Source organism: Trachemys scripta, chromosome 1, assembly GCF_013100865.1.
Source record: "Trachemys scripta elegans isolate TJP31775 chromosome 1, CAS_Tse_1.0, whole genome shotgun sequence".
NCBI lineage: Eukaryota > Metazoa > Chordata > Testudines > Emydidae > Trachemys > Trachemys scripta.
The window spans coordinates 52,113,799-52,132,533 of NC_048298.1; the positions used below are offsets into that span (position 1 = coordinate 52,113,799).

The 18,735-nt window shown below is 41.5% G+C and overlaps 1 protein-coding gene across 1 annotated transcript in view; it reads left to right on the forward strand.

The window, feature by feature from the left end:
- CNTN1 (contactin 1) overlaps positions 1–18,735 on the forward strand; it is a 250,038-nt gene that overhangs the window by 88,147 nt on the left and 143,156 nt on the right. Inside the window, exons 3-4 of the mRNA XM_034769465.1 lie at positions 10,364–10,490; positions 15,564–15,736. Coding sequence (XP_034625356.1) covers positions 10,364–10,490; positions 15,564–15,736 — 300 coding nt within the window. The remainder of the gene's footprint in view (positions 1–10,363; positions 10,491–15,563; positions 15,737–18,735) is intronic.

The window sequence follows — 18,735 nt, forward strand, 5'->3', positions numbered from 1 at the left end:
ATGCTCACCAGGGGTCTCAGACCTCTGGTTGAGAACTGCTGATACAGTGTTTTCGGTAACCATGTAAATGACAATGTGTATATATTTGGGAAGTATTTTAAACTGGGGTGGAGGAATGTGATGTCCTGCCCTTTTAAATGATTAAGCTCTCTGAGCTCAGTGCAGAGCTTCACTTTCATTTTAGTTTCTATTTTGTGGCCGAAACAATGAAGTCTTTCTATCAGCTTTCCCTATGTCTATTTCCTTCTCTGCTGGGTCCAAATATAACAGCACTTTAACACTTTCCCAGTAAGTAGCCCCTGCTCTCTGGAACTAGAGAGCTCTGTGTTCTAGTTCTGCTCACTCCAAAGTGCCATCCTGGAGTGGGTTTGGATCTTCCGTTTTAAAGAATCACCTGCTTCAGGTTTGACAAGCCTCACACGTGCTCTAGGTTGGGCTGATTGTGCCCACAGAAGTTCTTTAACCCCTTCCTGAGTTGTGTAGCGATCTGCCCCACTACATAATCCTACTGAATTCATTGCCATTTCAGGGTGTAATTCATTGCACAGGATGTAAATCAAGTCGGAATTTGTCTGCTTTATCTATTAATGATTATAACAAATTCAAGCCTAGCATAAGTTAATGAAAGTCAATGTAATTACAGCAGGGATGAATTTCGCCCTGAATCTTTAAATCTGGAAACAGCAAATGTAATTAATGAGAGCAGGAATTCTGTAACTAAACAAATACTGAGGTAAAGAAATCTGCTCCTGGCATAAGAAACTGATGGGAAGAAAAAATGGAAATAAAAATTGAAAAGCAGATCTATACAGGGGACACAGTTAATCTTTTTTTTTGCCTTTTACTTGAAGTTATCATCTTTTCTAGTGGTAGTCCTGATTATAAGGATAGGAAATACCAGTTAAGCCTTTTAAAGTATTATTTGCAGATTTATAAAAGGTTAGAGAGAATTTTGAACTTTACCCACCACATTATGGCCATCATTAGAAAGTAACCAGTTAGGCACACACATCACATTGTGGTATCAGAGATGCCGCTGCTGTGGACTGTAATTGCATCAGGCTGTGGGGCATATCCTTATCTGTTCCAGAGCATTGCTTAGTGTGGGGAGTGGATGGTGCAGGGGCATGCCTCAGACAGCAGGTTCCAGCTCTCATATTTTGAGAGCCGGCTCTACACCCCTCAGAGCTGTTGCCAGGAACTCTAAATTACATCACTGATTTGGGGTCTTAAGCCTGTGGAGGATTGGTGTGTAAGCAGAGTCAGAATGAGCTCTACCCTGACATCTGATGGTGAGCTGTGGAAAAGGACTTCAGAGGCTGATCTCGTTTGCATGGGCACACCCACCCTGCCTAGCATGATAGACTGCTTGCTCAAATGGTCACTTTGGCTGCTGTGGGATCCCCAGTTTCTTTGCTATTGGGGCAGGAGTAATAAAGTGTTATCCTGGTTAGGTGAATCAAGGACAGTAGAACTGTACTTGGCATTTTATGACTGAGGGACTCACCCTCAACTAAGTAGCACTCGCTAGGCAAGAGACATGGGTTCCAAAGCCCAGTGAATTGAGAGAGAGGCTGGGACAGGTATGTGTACATGGTAGTGTGGACCCCTTCTGAGGGCCCCAAACACCACTTTGACCCCTCTCTCTTTGTGGTGTAATAATAGAGCTAATTTTGACTCAGTTAGAAGTCTTGTTAGGTGCTGCAGAGCTGAAATCACTGATTCCTAGGTCTAAGCATTAGACCTACTTTGGGCTAGTGGTTCTGAGTGTGCCAGCACTGAGGCCCCCCTACTAACAGATGAAATCACTGAGTGCTGAAGTTACTGAGAGCCGAAATCACTGGTGTTAAGTAGGGGTGGGGCCTGAAGACAAGTTGGTGAGCGGCTAGCAGGACAGATAGCAGAGTGAGGAGCGGATAGCAGAGAGGTGCAGCTAGCGGAGAGGACGGCTGGTGGAGAGGCGCAGCTGGTGGTGAAGGCTGTAGCAGAACCCCACGGAGAGGCGTGGCAATCGGCCATCAACCTAAGCAGTGGCGTATGTAAGATGCCCCCATACCTCCCCCCACTTCCACCCAGGCTGGGAGGTAAACTCTGCAGATGAACTTCTGAACTCTGGGGGCTGCACTGACCAAGGACAGAAACTGTGGGAGGAGTGACTTTTGGGTTGCTGGACTCAAGAACCATTCGGGCTGCACTGACCAAGGTCAGAAACTGTGGGTGGGGGTGACTGTTGGGTTGCTGGACTTAAGACCCTGAGGGGAAAAGGACACTGCCAAACTTACTTCGGGGTGGGTCTTTTGCTCATGGTTCATGTTATGAATCCTGTTTGTGATGTTTCCCCAACATAATGCCGCATTGTTTTCCCCCTTTATTAAAAGGCTTTTGCAACACTCAGATGTATTTCCTCTTAGAGGCACCCAGGGGGGTGGCATGTAATTGTCCCAGGTCACTGGGTGGGGGCTCGAGCCGGTTTTACATTGTGTTATTTAAACGGAACCCCTAGATACTGAACCTGGCCCTTGTTGCTGCCCTCTGATGGGCAAAAGGGTTACAGGTGCAGCGGAGTGGTGCCCTAGATGCACCACCAGGGTGTTGCATAGATACCAGTAGGATGATTCTTTAAAATGGGGGAAATCTCTGCTGCTGATTTGTGGCTGGATTATGACCCCTTAACGCTAGCTGATTAATGCGAAGGGGCATAACTACTCCTGGGGATGTGTTAATCTGTGTATAGATAGAGGATCACTCTCTGCTGGTGCACAGCATTTACTATTCACACTATGACACCATCATAGGTTGATAAAAATTGTGTGTTTCCATAAGACAACAAAAAGTCCAATAATACACAGATGGTATTTTTGTTATTCCTAATTCCCACATTTTTGGGCCAATATTTGTATTAGAAAACTAGCAGAAAGCTATCTGAGATACTGATAAAGAGCTTGATCCTGTTCTACTTGAAGTCAGTGACAAATTTCCATTGCCTCGACTGGGAGCAGGTCCAAAGAGGTACTGTTTTCATTCATTCATAGACTCATAGACTTTAAGGTCAGAAGGGACCATTATGATCATCTGGTCTGACCCCCTGCATGCTGCAGGCCACAAAACCCTTCCCTGGACTCTGCTGTTGAAGTCCCCAATCCTGTGTTTTAGTGACTTCAATCGGCAGAGACCCTTCTGCTAGTGATCCCTGCCCCATGCTGTGGAGGAAGGCGAAAAACCTCCAGAGGCTCAGCCAATCTACCCTGGAGGAAAATTCCTTCCCGACCCCAAATATGGCGATCAGTAAGACCCCGAGCATGTAGGCAAGAGTCTCTAGCCTGACCCCTGTTGGCTATTATACTATTTACGTACCATTGATTGGTTTTCCTTGGCTACTATGTTTTAACATTAAACCATTCCCTCCATAAACTTATCTAACTTAATCTTAAAACCAGACAGGTCAGTCGCCCCCACCGTTTCCCTAGGAAGGCCGTTCCAATATTTCACCCCTCTGACGGTCAGAAACCTTCGTCTAATTTCAAGCCTGAACTTCCCCACGGCCAGTTTATACCCATTCGTTCTCGTGTCCACATTAGTACTAAGCTGGAATAATTCCTCTCCCTCCCTTGTATTTATCCCTCTGATATATTTAAAGATAGCAATCATATCCCCCCTCAGCCTTCGCTTTGTCAGACTAAACAACCCAAGATCCTCTAGTCTCTTTTCATACGACAGGTTTTCCATTCCTCTGATCATCCTAGTCGCCCTTCTCTGCACCCGTTCCAGTTTGAGTTCATCTTTTTTAAACATGGGAGACCAGAACTGCACACAGTACTCCAAATGAGGTCTCACCAGCGCCTTATACAACGGAAGCAGGACCTCCCTATCCCTACTAGATATACCTCGCCTAATGCATCCCAAGACCGCATTGGCTTTTTTCACCGCCACGTTACATTGTCGATTCATAGTCATCCTGCGGTCTACAAGGACCCCTAGGTCCTTCTCCTCTTCCGTTACTTCTAACCAATGCGTCCCCATCTTGTAACTAAAATTGTTATTAGTCATCCCCAAGTGCATCACCTTACACTTTTCACTATTAAATTTCATCCTATTTCTGATACTCCAATTCACAAGCTCATTCAAGTCTCCCTGCAGAATATCCCTATCCTCCTCCGAATTTGCAACGCCTCCCACCTTCGTATCATCCGCAAACTTTATCAGCCCACTCCTGCAGTCGGTTCCGAGGTCAGTTATAAATAGATTAAATAAAATGGGTCCCAAAACCGAACCTTGAGGCACTCCACTAGTAACCTCCCTCCAACCTGACAGTTCACCCTTTAATACGACCCGCTGCATTCTCCCCATTAACCAATTCCTTATCCACCTCTGGATTTTCATATCGATCCCCATGTTTTCCAGTTTAAGCAATAATTCCTCATGGGGTACAGTATCAAACGCTTTACTGAAATCCAGGTAAATTAGGTCCACCGCATTTCCCTTATCTAATAAGTCCGTTACTTTCTCAAAGAAGGAGATCAGATTCGTTTGGCACGATCTGCCCTTCGTAAAACCATGTTGTAATTTATCGCAATTGCCATTAACCTCAAGGTCCTCAACTAGTTTCTCTTTCAGAATTTTCTCCAGCACCTTGCACACTACAGATGTTAAACTAACAGGCCTGTAGTTACCCGGATCACTTTTTTTCCCTTTCTTGAAAATAGGAACCACGTTAGCTATTCTCCAGTCTAACGGGACCACCCCCGAGTTTACAGATTCATTAAATATTATCGCTAATGGGCCTGCTATTTCCCGTGCCAATTCTTTCAATATTCTCGGATGAAGATCGTCCGGTCCTCCCGACTTAGTCCCATTAAGGCGTTCAAGTTTTGTTTCTACCTCGGATACGGTAATCCCCCATCCTGTATGCCCCTCTGTAATGGTGCTAGTATCCCTAATACCTTCATTGGCCTCATTAAACACCGATGCAAAATATTCATTGAGATATTGCGCCATGTCTAGATTATCTTTAATCTCCTCTCCGGCTATAGTCTTCAGCAGTCCCACTTCCTCTTTCTTTGCTTTCTTCCTATTTATATAGCTGTAAAACCTTTTACTATTGCTTTTAATTCCCCTCGCTAGGTCCAACTCTACACGGCCTTTGGCCTTTCTCACTCTATCTCTACATTCTCTGACTTCACTAAGGTAAGTTTCCTTACTGATCCCTCCCCTCTTCCACTCTTTGTACGCTTTCTGTTTTTTCCTAATCTCCCCTTTGAGTCGGTCGCTCATCCAGCTCGGTCTAAATCTCTTGCTTAGTAATCTTTTTCCCTTTTTGGGGATACAGGCCTCTGACAGCTCATGCATCTTTATCTTAAAGTAATCCCAGGCTTCTTCTGCCTTTAGATCCATTAATACATTTGCCCAATCCACTTCCCTTACCAGTCCCCTTAATTTGTTAAAATTGGCCTTCTTAAAATTATAAACCCTAGTCTTTGACTTAATTCTGTTACTCCTTCCATTTAGTTTAAACCGAATTAGCTCATGATCACTGGAGCCCAAGTTGTCCCCTACTACCACTTCCTCAACGAGGTCCTCACTACTTACCAGAATCAAATCTAAAATGGCCTCCCCCCTCGTCGGTTCAGCTACCACTTGATGAAGGAATTGATCAGCAAGCACATCTAGGAACATCTGAGCCCTATTATTGCTACTAGCGTTTGTTCCCCAATCTATATCCGGGAAGTTAAAGTCCCCCATAATTACACAGTTTCTATTAGTATTTACTTCCCTAAATACATTAAATAGTTCCTTATCCATATCCTAGGTCGATCCTGGCGGTCTATAGCACACCCCAAGCACTATCCCCGGAGAGGCTCTAGTAGTCCTTTTACCCAGTGTGAGTATTGCCCAGACGGACTCTGTGTTATCTATTCCATCCACTATTATTTCTTTACAGCTTATTTCACTATTGACATACAATGCCACCCCCCCACCTTTACCTTTGTCCCGGTCTTTCCTAAACAGTGCATACCCCTCCATACCTGTGTTCCAGTCTTGACTGCCATTCCACCACATTTCAGTTATTCCTACGATATCCGGTTTCAATTCTCGGACCAAGAGCTCCAATTCCTCCATTTTATTACCTAGGCTTCTCGCATTGGTGTATAAACACCCTAATGTATGTCGTTTAGCCTGTCTCCCATTAGTAGCACTATATGTTGCGGGCCTCTTTGTGTCCGTCCCCCCTGTCCTTCCTATGTCCAATCTCATCTCCCCAGCTATGTCTCCTCTTATTTCACTCAGCTTTTCAGTACTGGAATCTGGCGTGGAGATTAACTGTGCATCTCCCAACCGTCTCCCCAAACTTCCTAGTTTAAAGCTCTTTTGATAAGATGAGCCAGCCTCCCTCCCAGAAGTCTATTTCCTTCCCTACTCAGGTGAAGCCCATCCCGCGAGAACAGGTGTCTGTCCCCGAAAGCCTCCCAGTGGCCATACATCCCAAAGCCCTCCTTATAGCACCACTCCCTTAGCCAACTATTTATCCTCACAATCCTATCAGCCCTTTGCTGCCCTTCCCTCGGAACAGGCAGAATCCCACTAAAGATAATCTGAGCCTCTATCTCCTTGAGAGTCTTCCCCAGCCTGGCATAATCTCCCTTGATTCTCTCTAACGAGAACCTAGCCGTGTCATTTGTTCCTACATGAAGGATTATCAAGGGGTTCTTACCTGCTCCTTTTAGGATCCTTTTCAACCGCAGGTCCACATCGCGTATCTTTGCGCCTGGTAGACAGCACACCCTTCTGTTCTCCGGGTCCGCCCTGGTCACAGGCCTGTCCAATCTCCTCAGTAAAGAGTCTCCAATTACATACACCTGCCGTCACCTGGCAACAGTGCGATCTAGTAATCTAGTCTCTGATCCCTCTAGTCCTGACCTGTGTCTGTTCCTATCTTCCCTTATGCTCCCCCTTATGCCTTCCTGAATCCTCCGGGGGCCCAGAATTGGTGCTGTCTCCATCAACTCCTCCCCTCTCTCTCTCGGACTAGCTGCTCTTCTCTTCTTCCTCACCCTCCCACCTTCAGTCACCACCTGCTGCCCCTCCACCTCGTTATCCAAACACCCAAACCTGTTCCTGAGTTCTATTCCCCCTTCACTGGCCCTCCTTTTCCTTGGCCTGCTTCTCACAGTCACATGCTTCCACTTCCCTTGTTCTCCCCCTTCCATTCCCCTCTCGCTGTCATCTACTACTGCCTCCTCCTGCACCCTAGAGCATTCCCCTTCAGCCCTGCCTTGCCTATCCTCCATCAGCTGCTCGAACCCCCGTCTAAACTCCACCAGGGTCTCTACCTGCATTTCCAGCCCCTTAATCTTTTCCTCCAGTAACACTATAAGGCGACTCTTCATACCTTTGTTCCAGGTCCCCTGCTAGGACTATATACATACCACAGCTCCCACATGCCGCCATCTTCATTCTGTCTGCTGCTGCTGCTTGGCTCATGGCTGCTGCAGTCTCTGCCTGCAGCACCTGGGGAAACAGAGCACACACCACACCACGCCCTCCTGCCTCCCCCTTTACCTCCCCCTGCAAACTCCCTCTCAAACTCCCCTGTTAGCCGCCCTGTTTGCTGCCTCCGGTGCTGCTGCTCATTCATTCATGCAAATTCATTTATAACAACATCCAGGTAAGGAGGAGAGAGACTTGTCACAGAAGCGGGAGGAGAACTGGAAAGATGGCCAGAACAGCTGAAGAATGATTTCCTTTCTCTTTACTTTTACAGCATACTATTATTTAAAATTCATGTATTATTAAACCACATAAATATACCATCTTATACTGTAACATAGACAACTGGTATCTACTGATAATGGGGGGCACAATGTAAAGGTTACCCGCCCCCACCTCAGCACGCCCCCTCTTATGCTCAGCGGCCCCTCCCTGCAGCTATGAGAAGTTAGCTCAGTGGGGAGAGGCAGCAGCAAGAGCAGCGGCTCTCCTTGCAGCTCCCAACTATTTTGCTGCTGCCTTTCCCCATGGCTGCAGCTTGCAGTTGGCCAGCCCCAGGAGCTGCCGTGCAGGGATGGGGCACTGCTGGCAAAGCCTGGCAGAAATGTTTTCAATTGTGCCTAAGTTACTTAGGCACACACATCCCTGTGACTTTTCAATGGGGCCCCTCAGACATTTCAGAGCTTTTGAATATCCTACCCCTCAACTTTAGAATTTGGCACAGAGTGCCCCAAATAGGAAGAATGAAATCATATAACTTACTCAAATTTGAAATATAATTTACTTATTCTTTTGCATAGAGTCTGTCTGGTTTGGCCAATGTACATGGCAGGGGGGCACATGATGGTATCACATTGGTAGATGTGCAGGTGAACGAGCTCCTGATGTTGTGGCTGATGTGGCTAGGTCCTATGAATGAAATACTGATATTAATTTATTAGTTGATATTTTAGGTATATTCCATTTTCTCATTTAGTAGAGAAGCTGTAGCACCTCCATGCTCTGGAGCAAGACTTTGTTTGGTCGGGAGGTGGCCCGGGTATCTGGCTTGCAGCTTTTGCTGGTCCCTTGAAAATTTAGCTACATTTAGCCAATTATAACACTTTGAAAAATCTCAGTTCGCATTTGTTCAGTAGAGACTTATTAGAGTTTGTCAGTTAAAATCTCTTAACATTCCACCTGCACTGAGCATGCTCTTCCCCCCCAGAGCATCTACATGCACATTCTGCAGACTGTCCTGTGCATGCTACATACGAGGGCTGCAGGGGCTAGACAGGAAATTCCCTGTCATTACTCTTCCCAGGAGCTGGGGACCACTGTGTCAACAGTCACCAGAACTAAGAGCCACTGCTGGTGCTCTGGCAATGTGGAGAAGGAGGGCGAAAGCAGCCTGTCTTGAATGCAGGAAGCAAGGAGGGGAAGAGAGAGAGAGCAAGGTGAAGAGGTCAGGAGCTCAGGAAGAGGACGGGCATGGGGGGGGACAAAGCTATTTAAAAATGTGAATTGCTCAGAGAACTTTAATTCTGGAATTTCCTAACTTGTGAGACTTTTCAATGCAAGCATGAATGTAAGCAATACCTGTCACATCAACTTTTCTTTTAACATAGCTTTTTTGGGATTTAATTGAATATACAATGATAAATTTACCTTTGCCTGCAGCATCTTACATCAAAGTGGCAACATCATTTTTCTTTTCCAAGAGGCCTGAATAAAAGGAGAGCAATTTGATTTGGAGAGGAAGGCTCAGCTTCATTTTCTTTCATATTAGTCTTTTATCCGTACAGTAAAGATTCATTCCATACATATAAAAACTTTGGTGTTCTGTAGGTCATAGGAAAAGAGATTATTCAGCTTTAGCTCACTCGTTTGTATTTGTCCCAGCTCACATGTCCTCACTATCAGTGCTGGCAGTATGTTGGCCTGTGTCAGATGAGTTGGTCTCAAGTGCATTCCTAGTAGACAGATGTCCAAATGACACATACTTCCATCAGACCTGGCACTAATTGTCACTCTAGTTGGTAATGTCAGCAGAGAGGGTAAGAAATTAATGGAAATGAAATCTAAATTACCTTCTCCCTCACCCCAGGGCAAGAATGACCCAGAGAAGAGTGGTAAAAGGAAGCCAGCACTGATGTCCATGCTGTGCTTTTTTTGTTGATGCATGCAGAACTTAGTTTTGCAGGGCTAACAAACCAACAGCATCCACACACACAGCATGTTATAAAGGGTGGGCCTTTTGTATTTTTTATTGTTTGTTTCTTAATGAAAATCAATACCCAATTAATAGGTGTGGATGATGTAAATTGGTTCAAGAGAGATTAATAAGACTGGGACTTTTCAGCTTGGAAAAGAGATGACTAAGGGGGGATATGATAGATGTCTATAAAATCATGACTGGTGTGGAGAAAGTGAATAAGGAAGTGTTACTTATTCCTTCTCATAACAAGAACTAGGGGTCACCAAATGAAATTAATAGGCAGGAGGTTTAAAACAAACAAAAGGAAGTATTTCTTCACACAGTGCACAGTGAACCTGTGGAACTCTTTGCCCAAGGATGTTGTGAAGACCGAGACTATAACAGGGTTCAAAAAATAACTAGATACATTCATGGAGGATAGGTCCATTGATGGCTATTAGCCAGGATTGGCAGGGATGGTGTCCCTAGACTTTGTTTGTCAGAAGCTGGGAATGGGCAATGGGGGAGGGGGACCACTTGATGATTATCTGTTCTGTTCATTCCCTCTGAAACACCTGGCATGGGCCACTGTCGGAAGACAGGATATTGGGCTAGATGGACCTTTGGTTTGACCCAGTATGGCCGTACATAAGATTTACTTTCTTAACATCTATTAATTGTGAACCTATATTTTTATTTCAGAGGATGGAAAAGGATATGGCCCAGTTTTTGAGGAGCAACCCATTTATACCATCTACCCTGAGGAATCTACAGATGGACAAGTTTCAATGAACTGCAGAGCTCGAGCAATCCCTTTTCCAACTTACAAGTAAACCTTTAGCTTGGTTTTGAATTACAGGGCTTGTCAGGCATTTCACACACTAAAGATTTCAACTATTATAATTTGCTGATTCTGAATGAATGAATGGTTTAGCAAGTGGATATATAGTCTTCCTATACATTTTTGAAGTTTGTGCATTTTTTAATTAAAAAGACAGTTTTTGTTATACTTGCAATAATGTCTAGGGAAGTCCTGGACAGAAAATATCAATTGTGTTTCATGAAACATTTTCAGGTTTCTTAATTTGTTTTTGGGAGCCTAGCTGTGATCTTTCAAGACAGTCCTTCATTTCCTGTCAGTCAAAATCAGGGATAGCAGTGTCATCCTGGACCTGAGAAGCTTTTTAATTGAAATTTATTTTGAAAATGTTTCTACGAGCTCTAGTCTAGAGTTTCACCATATGAACTCTGTCATCATAAACCTCATATTCTTAATGAACCAGTCCATGATGATTGATTCTTCTGTGCAAGTGTAGGATCTCATGGCTTCCATGGGTCTCTACAATAGGTTCAACACACATCAAAGGACATACTCTGGAGCTTATCTTTTGTCATGAGAGCATGGTAGTTTACATTCTTGTCATGGTCAGATAACCACCTCCTTCAAAGTAGGGACAGACTTCTAAGTCCTCTCAAGGCGAGGGACCCATTTCATTCATCTACCCTCACAAACTGACAGACTTACTCCTCTGTCAAGAGTTGTATGAAGGAAGACACAATTGAGTCACTGAGCCATTCTGTCAATGTCTATAATAACATTATGATCATCTACTGTACTGTACCATCAACACAGTACCCCCCAAATGTTCATTTTCACCTCATCATCCTTGCAGATCACTTGATTATACAAAATATCTGTGATGAATGGAGAACTTGAGAGGAGATTAGAACACTGGGGCTAGACAACTCATTCTGATTCTGATCCTTCGTAATAGAGAGAGTTCTTGCGTTCTTATGGTGATGGTGGAGGCTAATGGTTTTTTTTCCCCCCCTTACCACCATGACTTCTTCAAAGTCCAAACCAGCAGGATTGTTCATGGGGAATGTAGACTTCCACTAGAGCTGTCAATTAATCGCAGTTAACTCGCACGATTAATTAAAATAATTAATTGCAATTAATCGCAGTTTTAATCACACTGTTAAAAAATCTAATACCAATTTAATTTATTAAATATTTTTGGATGATTTTCTAAATTTTAAAATATATTGATTTCAGTTACAACACAGAATACAAAGTGTACAGTGCTCACTTTATATTACTTTTGATTACAAATATTTGCACTGTGTAAATGACAAAAGAATATTTTTCTATTCACCTCATACAAGTACTGTAGTGCAATCTCTTTATTGTGAAAGTGCAATTTACAAACGTAGATTTTTTTTGTTACATAATAACACTCCATAACAAAACAATGTAAAACTTTAGAGCCTAGAAGTCCACTGAGTCCTACATCTTGTTCAGCCAATCGCTAAGATAAACAAGTTTGCCTCTTCATGCTTTGATTCATAGATTCATAGATTCTAGGACTGGAAGGGACCTCGAGAGGTCATCGAGTCCAGTTCCCTGCCCTCATGGCAGGACCAAATACTGTCTAGACCATCCCTGATAGACATTTATCTGTTAATACATCCCAGAATCATGTTTGCTTTTTTTGCAACTGCATCACACTGTTGACTCATATTTAGCTTGTGGTCCACTATAACCCCTAGGTCCCTTTCTGCTGTACTCCTTCCTAGACAGTCTCTTCCCATTCTGTATGTGTGAAACTGATTTTTCCTTCCTAAGTGGAGCACTTTGCATTTGTCTTTGTTTAACTTCATCCTGTTTACCTCAATTTGTCCAGATCATTTTGAATTATGACCCTGTCCTCCAAAGCAGTTGCAATCCCTCCCAGTTTGGTATCATCTGCAAACTTAATAAGTGTACTTTCTATGCCAATATCTAAGTCGTTAATAAAGATATTGAACAGAGCCGGTCCCAAAACACACCCCTGCGGAACCCCACTTGTTAAGCCTTTCCAGCAGGATTGGGAACCATTAATAACAGCTTTCTGAGTACGGTTATCCAGCCAGTTATGCACCCACCTTATAGTAGCCCCATCTAAATTGTATTTGCCTAGTTTATCGATAAGAATATCATGCAAGACCGTATCAAATGCCTTACTAAAGTCTAGGTATACCACATCCACAGCTTCTCCCTTATCCACAAGACTCGTTATCCTATCAAAGAAAGCTATCAGATTGGTTTGACATGATTTGTTCTTTACAAATCCATGCTGGCTATTCCCTTATCACTTTACCACCTTCCAAGTGTTTGCAGATGATTTCCTTAATTGCTCCATTGTTCTGAAAGAACTCAAATGTGAAATTGTGGAACTATTAACTATGGTTTGTAACCTCTCCTTTAAATCAGCTTCTGTACCCAATGACTGGAAGATAGCTAATGTAATGTCAATATTTAAAAAGGTCTCTAGGTGATCCTGGCAATTACAGACCGGTAAATCTAACTTCAGTACCAGGCAAATTAGTTGAAACAGTAGTGAAGAAAAAAATTGTCAGACACACAGAAGAACATAAATTGTTGGGCAAAAGTCAACATGGTTTCTGTAAAGGGAAATAATGTCTTACTAATCTATTAGAGTTCTTTGAAGGGGTCAACAAACGTGGACAAGGAGGATCCAGTGGACACAGTGTACTTAGATTTCCAGAAAGCCTTTGACAAGGTCCCTCACCAAAGGCTCTTACGTAAATTAAGTTGTCATGGGATAAGAGGGAAGATCCTTTCATGGATTGAGAACTAGTTAAAAGACAGGGAACAAAGGGTAGGAATAAATGGTAAATTTTCAGAATGGAGAAGGGTAACTAGTAGTGTTCCCCAAGGGTCAGTCCTAGGACCAATCCTATTCAACTTATTCATAAATGATCTGGAGAAAGGGGTAAACAGTGAGGTGGCAAAGTTTGCAGATGATACTAAACTGCTCAAGATAGTTAAGACCAAAGCAGACTGTGAAGAACTTCAAAAAGATCTCACAAAACTAAGTGATTGGGCAACAAAATGGCAAATGAAATGTAATGTGAATAAATGTAAAGTAATGCACATTGGGAAAAATAACCCCAACTATACATACAATATGATGGGAGGCTAATTTAGCTACAACTAATCAGGAAAGAGATCTTGGAGTCATCGTGGATAGTTCTCTGAAGATGTCCACGCAGTATGCAGCGGCAGTCAGAAAAGCAAACAGGATGTTAGGAATCATTCAAAAAGGGATAGAGAATAAGACAGAGAATATCTTATTGCCCTTATATAAATCCATGGTACGCCCACATCTTGAATACTGTGTGCAGATGTGGTCTCCCCATCTCAAAAAAGATATACTGGCATTATATGGTTATATGGTTATATGGTTTGTGCACATTTTGAATGAGTCTATTAAGGTCTATTTTTATGACATTTAATTATAGAGTAACCTTGTTTTACGAAGGAATATAAATAATATTGTGTTCATACAAAAAGAAAAATTCAAGCTGGATCAAGGAAACATGACTGTGTACTGACCTCAAACTAACAAGTTCAGAAGAACATGTTTACTATGACTTTTTCTTCTGATTTGCCAGATTCCAGTTTGTGTAGAATGTTCTGGTCTGTTTTGTCATATTTTAAACTATGTATGTGATAGCTACCCTTGTATATTTCTGCATATATTTTATAATTTATTAATAATGTCTACATGTGATTTTCTTAATGGGAATGAAATAACAACTTTTAATTCCCATTAATATAATTAAAGATTTTATTACTATTATTATTATTGTTTATTACTGCTGATGCTATGCAAAAGCTTCCTTTTTGAAAGTTATTGAGTTTTGATCTTGTTAGGGATGTATTTTTATTAAAATCACTTCACATGATTTTTCTCTCTTTTTCAAATTTCAATTTTTAATTAACTTTAACTTCCCAACAGTAACTGCATTTAACACAACCTTTCAGTAGTTCTTTTTGTTGAAGAAGCAAACAGAGAGTAATCTGATTTTAAAAAAGTATTGTTTGCCTGTAGATCTTGATATGAAATTGTGTGCATACTTTGAACTTTGTAGGCTTTATATATTCTCAATACATTTCTGTTGCCTTCAAGCAAGATTATGGGCTCCCTCTAGTGGACACAATAATACCTATACATTCCCATGGAATTGTGTGGGCAGTTCAAAAGTATTGGGTCATATTCATTTCTGGAGTAACGCCATTGAAATGAGTAGAGTTACACTAGGGATGAATTTGGCTCACTGAGTTCCTGCCTTGATGGGGTTGTATTTTATGGAATCAAACAGCAGTGCCTCAAATGTGGGAGCTGACCCATCCATTTACACACCCAGTCTCCCATGCAGAGTGCCCCAGTCATTCTTCTAGCAGTCAGGGTAGCAGTCCCCAGCAATTTTGTTGTTTAAAAAAACGGCAGTGTTAGAAGAAGTCTGACTTTCTTTTCACTGGTATTACTATTACTTTATGCCTGGAGTAACTTCCTTGGCCTACACATCCCCAAGTGTATGGGGGAGGATCTGGTAGAGATTAGGTAGTAACTCTGTTGTTGCATATTCCATGGGTGCACAGTGGAGGTTTTCTTTAGCTACTTGACCCCCTCCCCCAGCCCCACCCTTGTATAGCTCTTTCAGTCTCACGGATGGTGGTTGTTCTCACCTTGCGAATTGGACTGACCATCATGTTTATAGAGAGATAATTTGGGTGAGGTAATAATTTTTTATTGGACCAACTTCTGTTAAAAGATATTACCTCACCCACCTTGTCTCTCTAATATACTGGGACTGTCATGGCTACAACTACACTGCCGTACATCACGTTTATATGCTATTAAGGCAGGTAAAATTTGAGAGCCTTGTCTGAGGAAAATTAAAATAAAACCATTTATTGTAATACATGAATATAATATCATAGTTATTTACAATTAATAGCAAGTTGTGAACCCATATATGAAGAGTTTTCTTGCAAATAATTTTTTGAGTAGATTTTTTGCAACCATCACATCACCTTTTCTTTTTTTAATAGGTGGAAACTAAATGACTGGGATATTGATTTAACAAAGGATCGCTACAGTATGGTGGGAGGTAGACTTCTTATCAATAACCCAGAGAAATCAAAGGATGCTGGGAAATATGTTTGCATAGCATCGAATATCTTTGGAACTGTCCGAAGCGCTGAAGCTACTCTAAGTTTTGGATGTAAGCAATTGTTAACTTTAAAACAGATAAGCACATACTGATTAGGTTTAAATGGTCAATGTTTCACTGTATTATTGTTGCAGCATTTTACAGTCATTACATTGTATCATTGTATTGCTCTGTGAAAATTATATAATGTGCCTTCATCGACAGACCAGCAAGAAGTAAGTTTTTAAAGCAGCTTATACTCTTTATCCTGCTGTTGGCATTACAACCATTTCAAAGGCCTTAAGTTTATATCTGCAAAGAGGGTCACACAGCTTGTTTAGCCAGAGAGGGGGAATTCCCACAATCTTGAGGCATATAGTGTCCTAATTTTTTTAAGACACAATAGAACCCATGGGGAAGTTGTCAGAAGAGAGATACAGATAGGTTCACATGATGAAGGTCAGCTGTCATCCTTGTCAAAACAGATTGGAAGTTCTTGAAGATGGATGATGTGTCATTTTATAGTGAAAAGAATGCTGCAATTCTTATGCCACATTTAAGGCCCTGCTGAGGGCTTTTCTGTCAACTTCAGACAATGGAGCCAGTTTTTTCCACACACACACTGTCAACAACAGATACTTTGTTGAGAAAGATTAGGGTGACCAGATAACACGTGTGAAAACCTGGAATGGGGTGGGAGGAATAGGCGCCTATATAAGACAAATCCCCAAATATTGGGACTATCCTTATAAAATCGGGACATCTGGTCACCTTAAAAAGGATGTACCTAGGTAACATAAATAGCTAGATTTTATCATCTGTAGAAAGAAGGGTTTTTGTTTTGTTTTAATTTCCCCCTTAAAATGATATTATCCTGGAAATATTTTGTACATTAAAAACACAGGGTGAAATCTGTCCTCATGCAGAGATCCTGTATAGGGCTCTATGGACCGCTTAATCCCCATATTAAGGGCTTAGGCAAGACAAGTGCTCCATAGGCCTTGTGATAGCTCTCTGCACAGGGCAGTATTTCACTTTTAGTGGATAATACCACCGGTTTAAGAGGTTTAATGTAAACCCCATGTTGTAATGTTTTGTGAAAGTAAATTTAATATTATGGGACCAAAGATTTAAAAGTGAAGCCAGACTTTTCACATAAGTCTGGATGCAAGTGTGGTCTGTATTTTAAATAGAAATATTCCACAGTGCGTTTTCTACCAGAAACGCAAGGCTGGATTAGAGTTTCTCTGTAGTGAAGGTGAATTTAGCCCGTAGGCACACTTTCCCACTAATATCCAAGGAGTGGCATGCGTTCCAGTAGTTCACACTGCAGATGCCTGTGGCTGAAGACTTGGAGTCGAGCACTTTAAAGAGCAGCCCCAGCCCCGGGCTGGTCAGAGCAGCCCCAGTCCCACTCCCTTTAACCGGTTAAATGATATGATTTTAATCATTTAAACAATTAACTTTTTAAATGATATTTACATCCCTAGGTTATATCAGGTTAACAGCATTGTTATGCTGAGCTTTGTAAGCAAATATTCAAATGCTAATGACAGGGATGAATCAAAAAAACAACAGAAACCAAAATATGCCAGGAAACTGCTGAAAATCAGTTTTTTAAAAAAGCATTAAAACTTTGTGGTCTCTTGTTTTCTTTGTTCCATTATTTCCCCTTCCCCTGTCTCCCTATAGGTCAGCAAAGCTCTTCTCCCTCCCCACCACCACCACAATAACTGTGAAATACTTCTGTTTCAGAACCATATTTGGCATAGAGCTCATTCAAAAATGCTAAAAATAATTGTGAAAAACGTTTTAATTTTTTTCATTGACTTGCCCGTTCTATAAAACTGGAAAAAAAAATTGGTGAAATTCAAAGAATGTTTAATATTTGTACTTGGGAGAAAAGGGAAGAGATTTTCATAGTGAAGACAGCCATCTTAAATTCAATTAAATAAAAATTGTCATTTGGAGAAAATCCAAGCTGGCTTCTTAGGAAGGCGGGGGATAAACTGAAAAGTCCAATCGTGCAAACAGTGGCAAAAATATCATTGATCTCAATGGGGCTGAATTGGGTCTCCAGGAGAGAAATGAATCAAAGGTTTTAAAGTAGTTTTTAAAAAGATTTTCCCTTTCAGCTGTTACCACACACATGCACGCACATTCTTGCACGTGCGCACGCACACCCACAACAACTTCCTTTGCTTTGGGGAATTTTCTTCTTTCATGTAAAATGTTGGTGCTTTTTTGACTTATGCTGATGGGAGTCAGAAGCTGAACCACCTCCTTTTTGGTGGAAAATGAATTGAAAATTGTAATAACAGGAGCCAAATCATAGCAGAGGGACTGTAGTAGCCAAACAGAGCAAGCAAAGACATTTGCATAATCAATGTACAGTTATAACTGTAAAGTGATTATACAAATTCTTGCACTCTGGTTAATAATGGATATCTTCCAATTACAGTTCAAGGATTCACATTCTTTATAATTACTGAGTAATAACGATAGTCATTATGCAAATCAGACACTCAGAGCCAATCAGCATTCAGGGCATTTCATAAGTGGGAAGAAACTGTGCAGTTATAGATCAGTAATTGTACAGACATCTCTGTTCACTCTGGCACAGACCGTTCTATTTCACTAAAAACCTAATTTATTTATTTTTACATTTAAATTGCCTGTTCTTTTCTATGCCTTTGAATTTGTGGTGATTATTCCTAAAGTTCACGAATTTATCCAAAACACACCATAAATAAAAAGTCCAGATATAAAGTTAGCCATTTACGTATTTTAACTGGAAATTATTAAAGTAAATATTTAAAAAATGACAACTAGATTTTTTTTCTTTCCTCAAACCATACTTTGGCCATATTCAAAATAGTAATCACTTTGTTTTATATTTTCCACGCATGGGTAGCACTAGTATTTTAACAATCACTATAATAGATTTACAACTTCAGTATGCCAAGATGAAAGAGGGAAAGAAAAACAGTGGCAACCTCACAAGAAATTGTGAAATTTTAGAGCCAGGAAAAACATGTTGTGAAGTCGGGAAGCAAATATCATGGACAGCT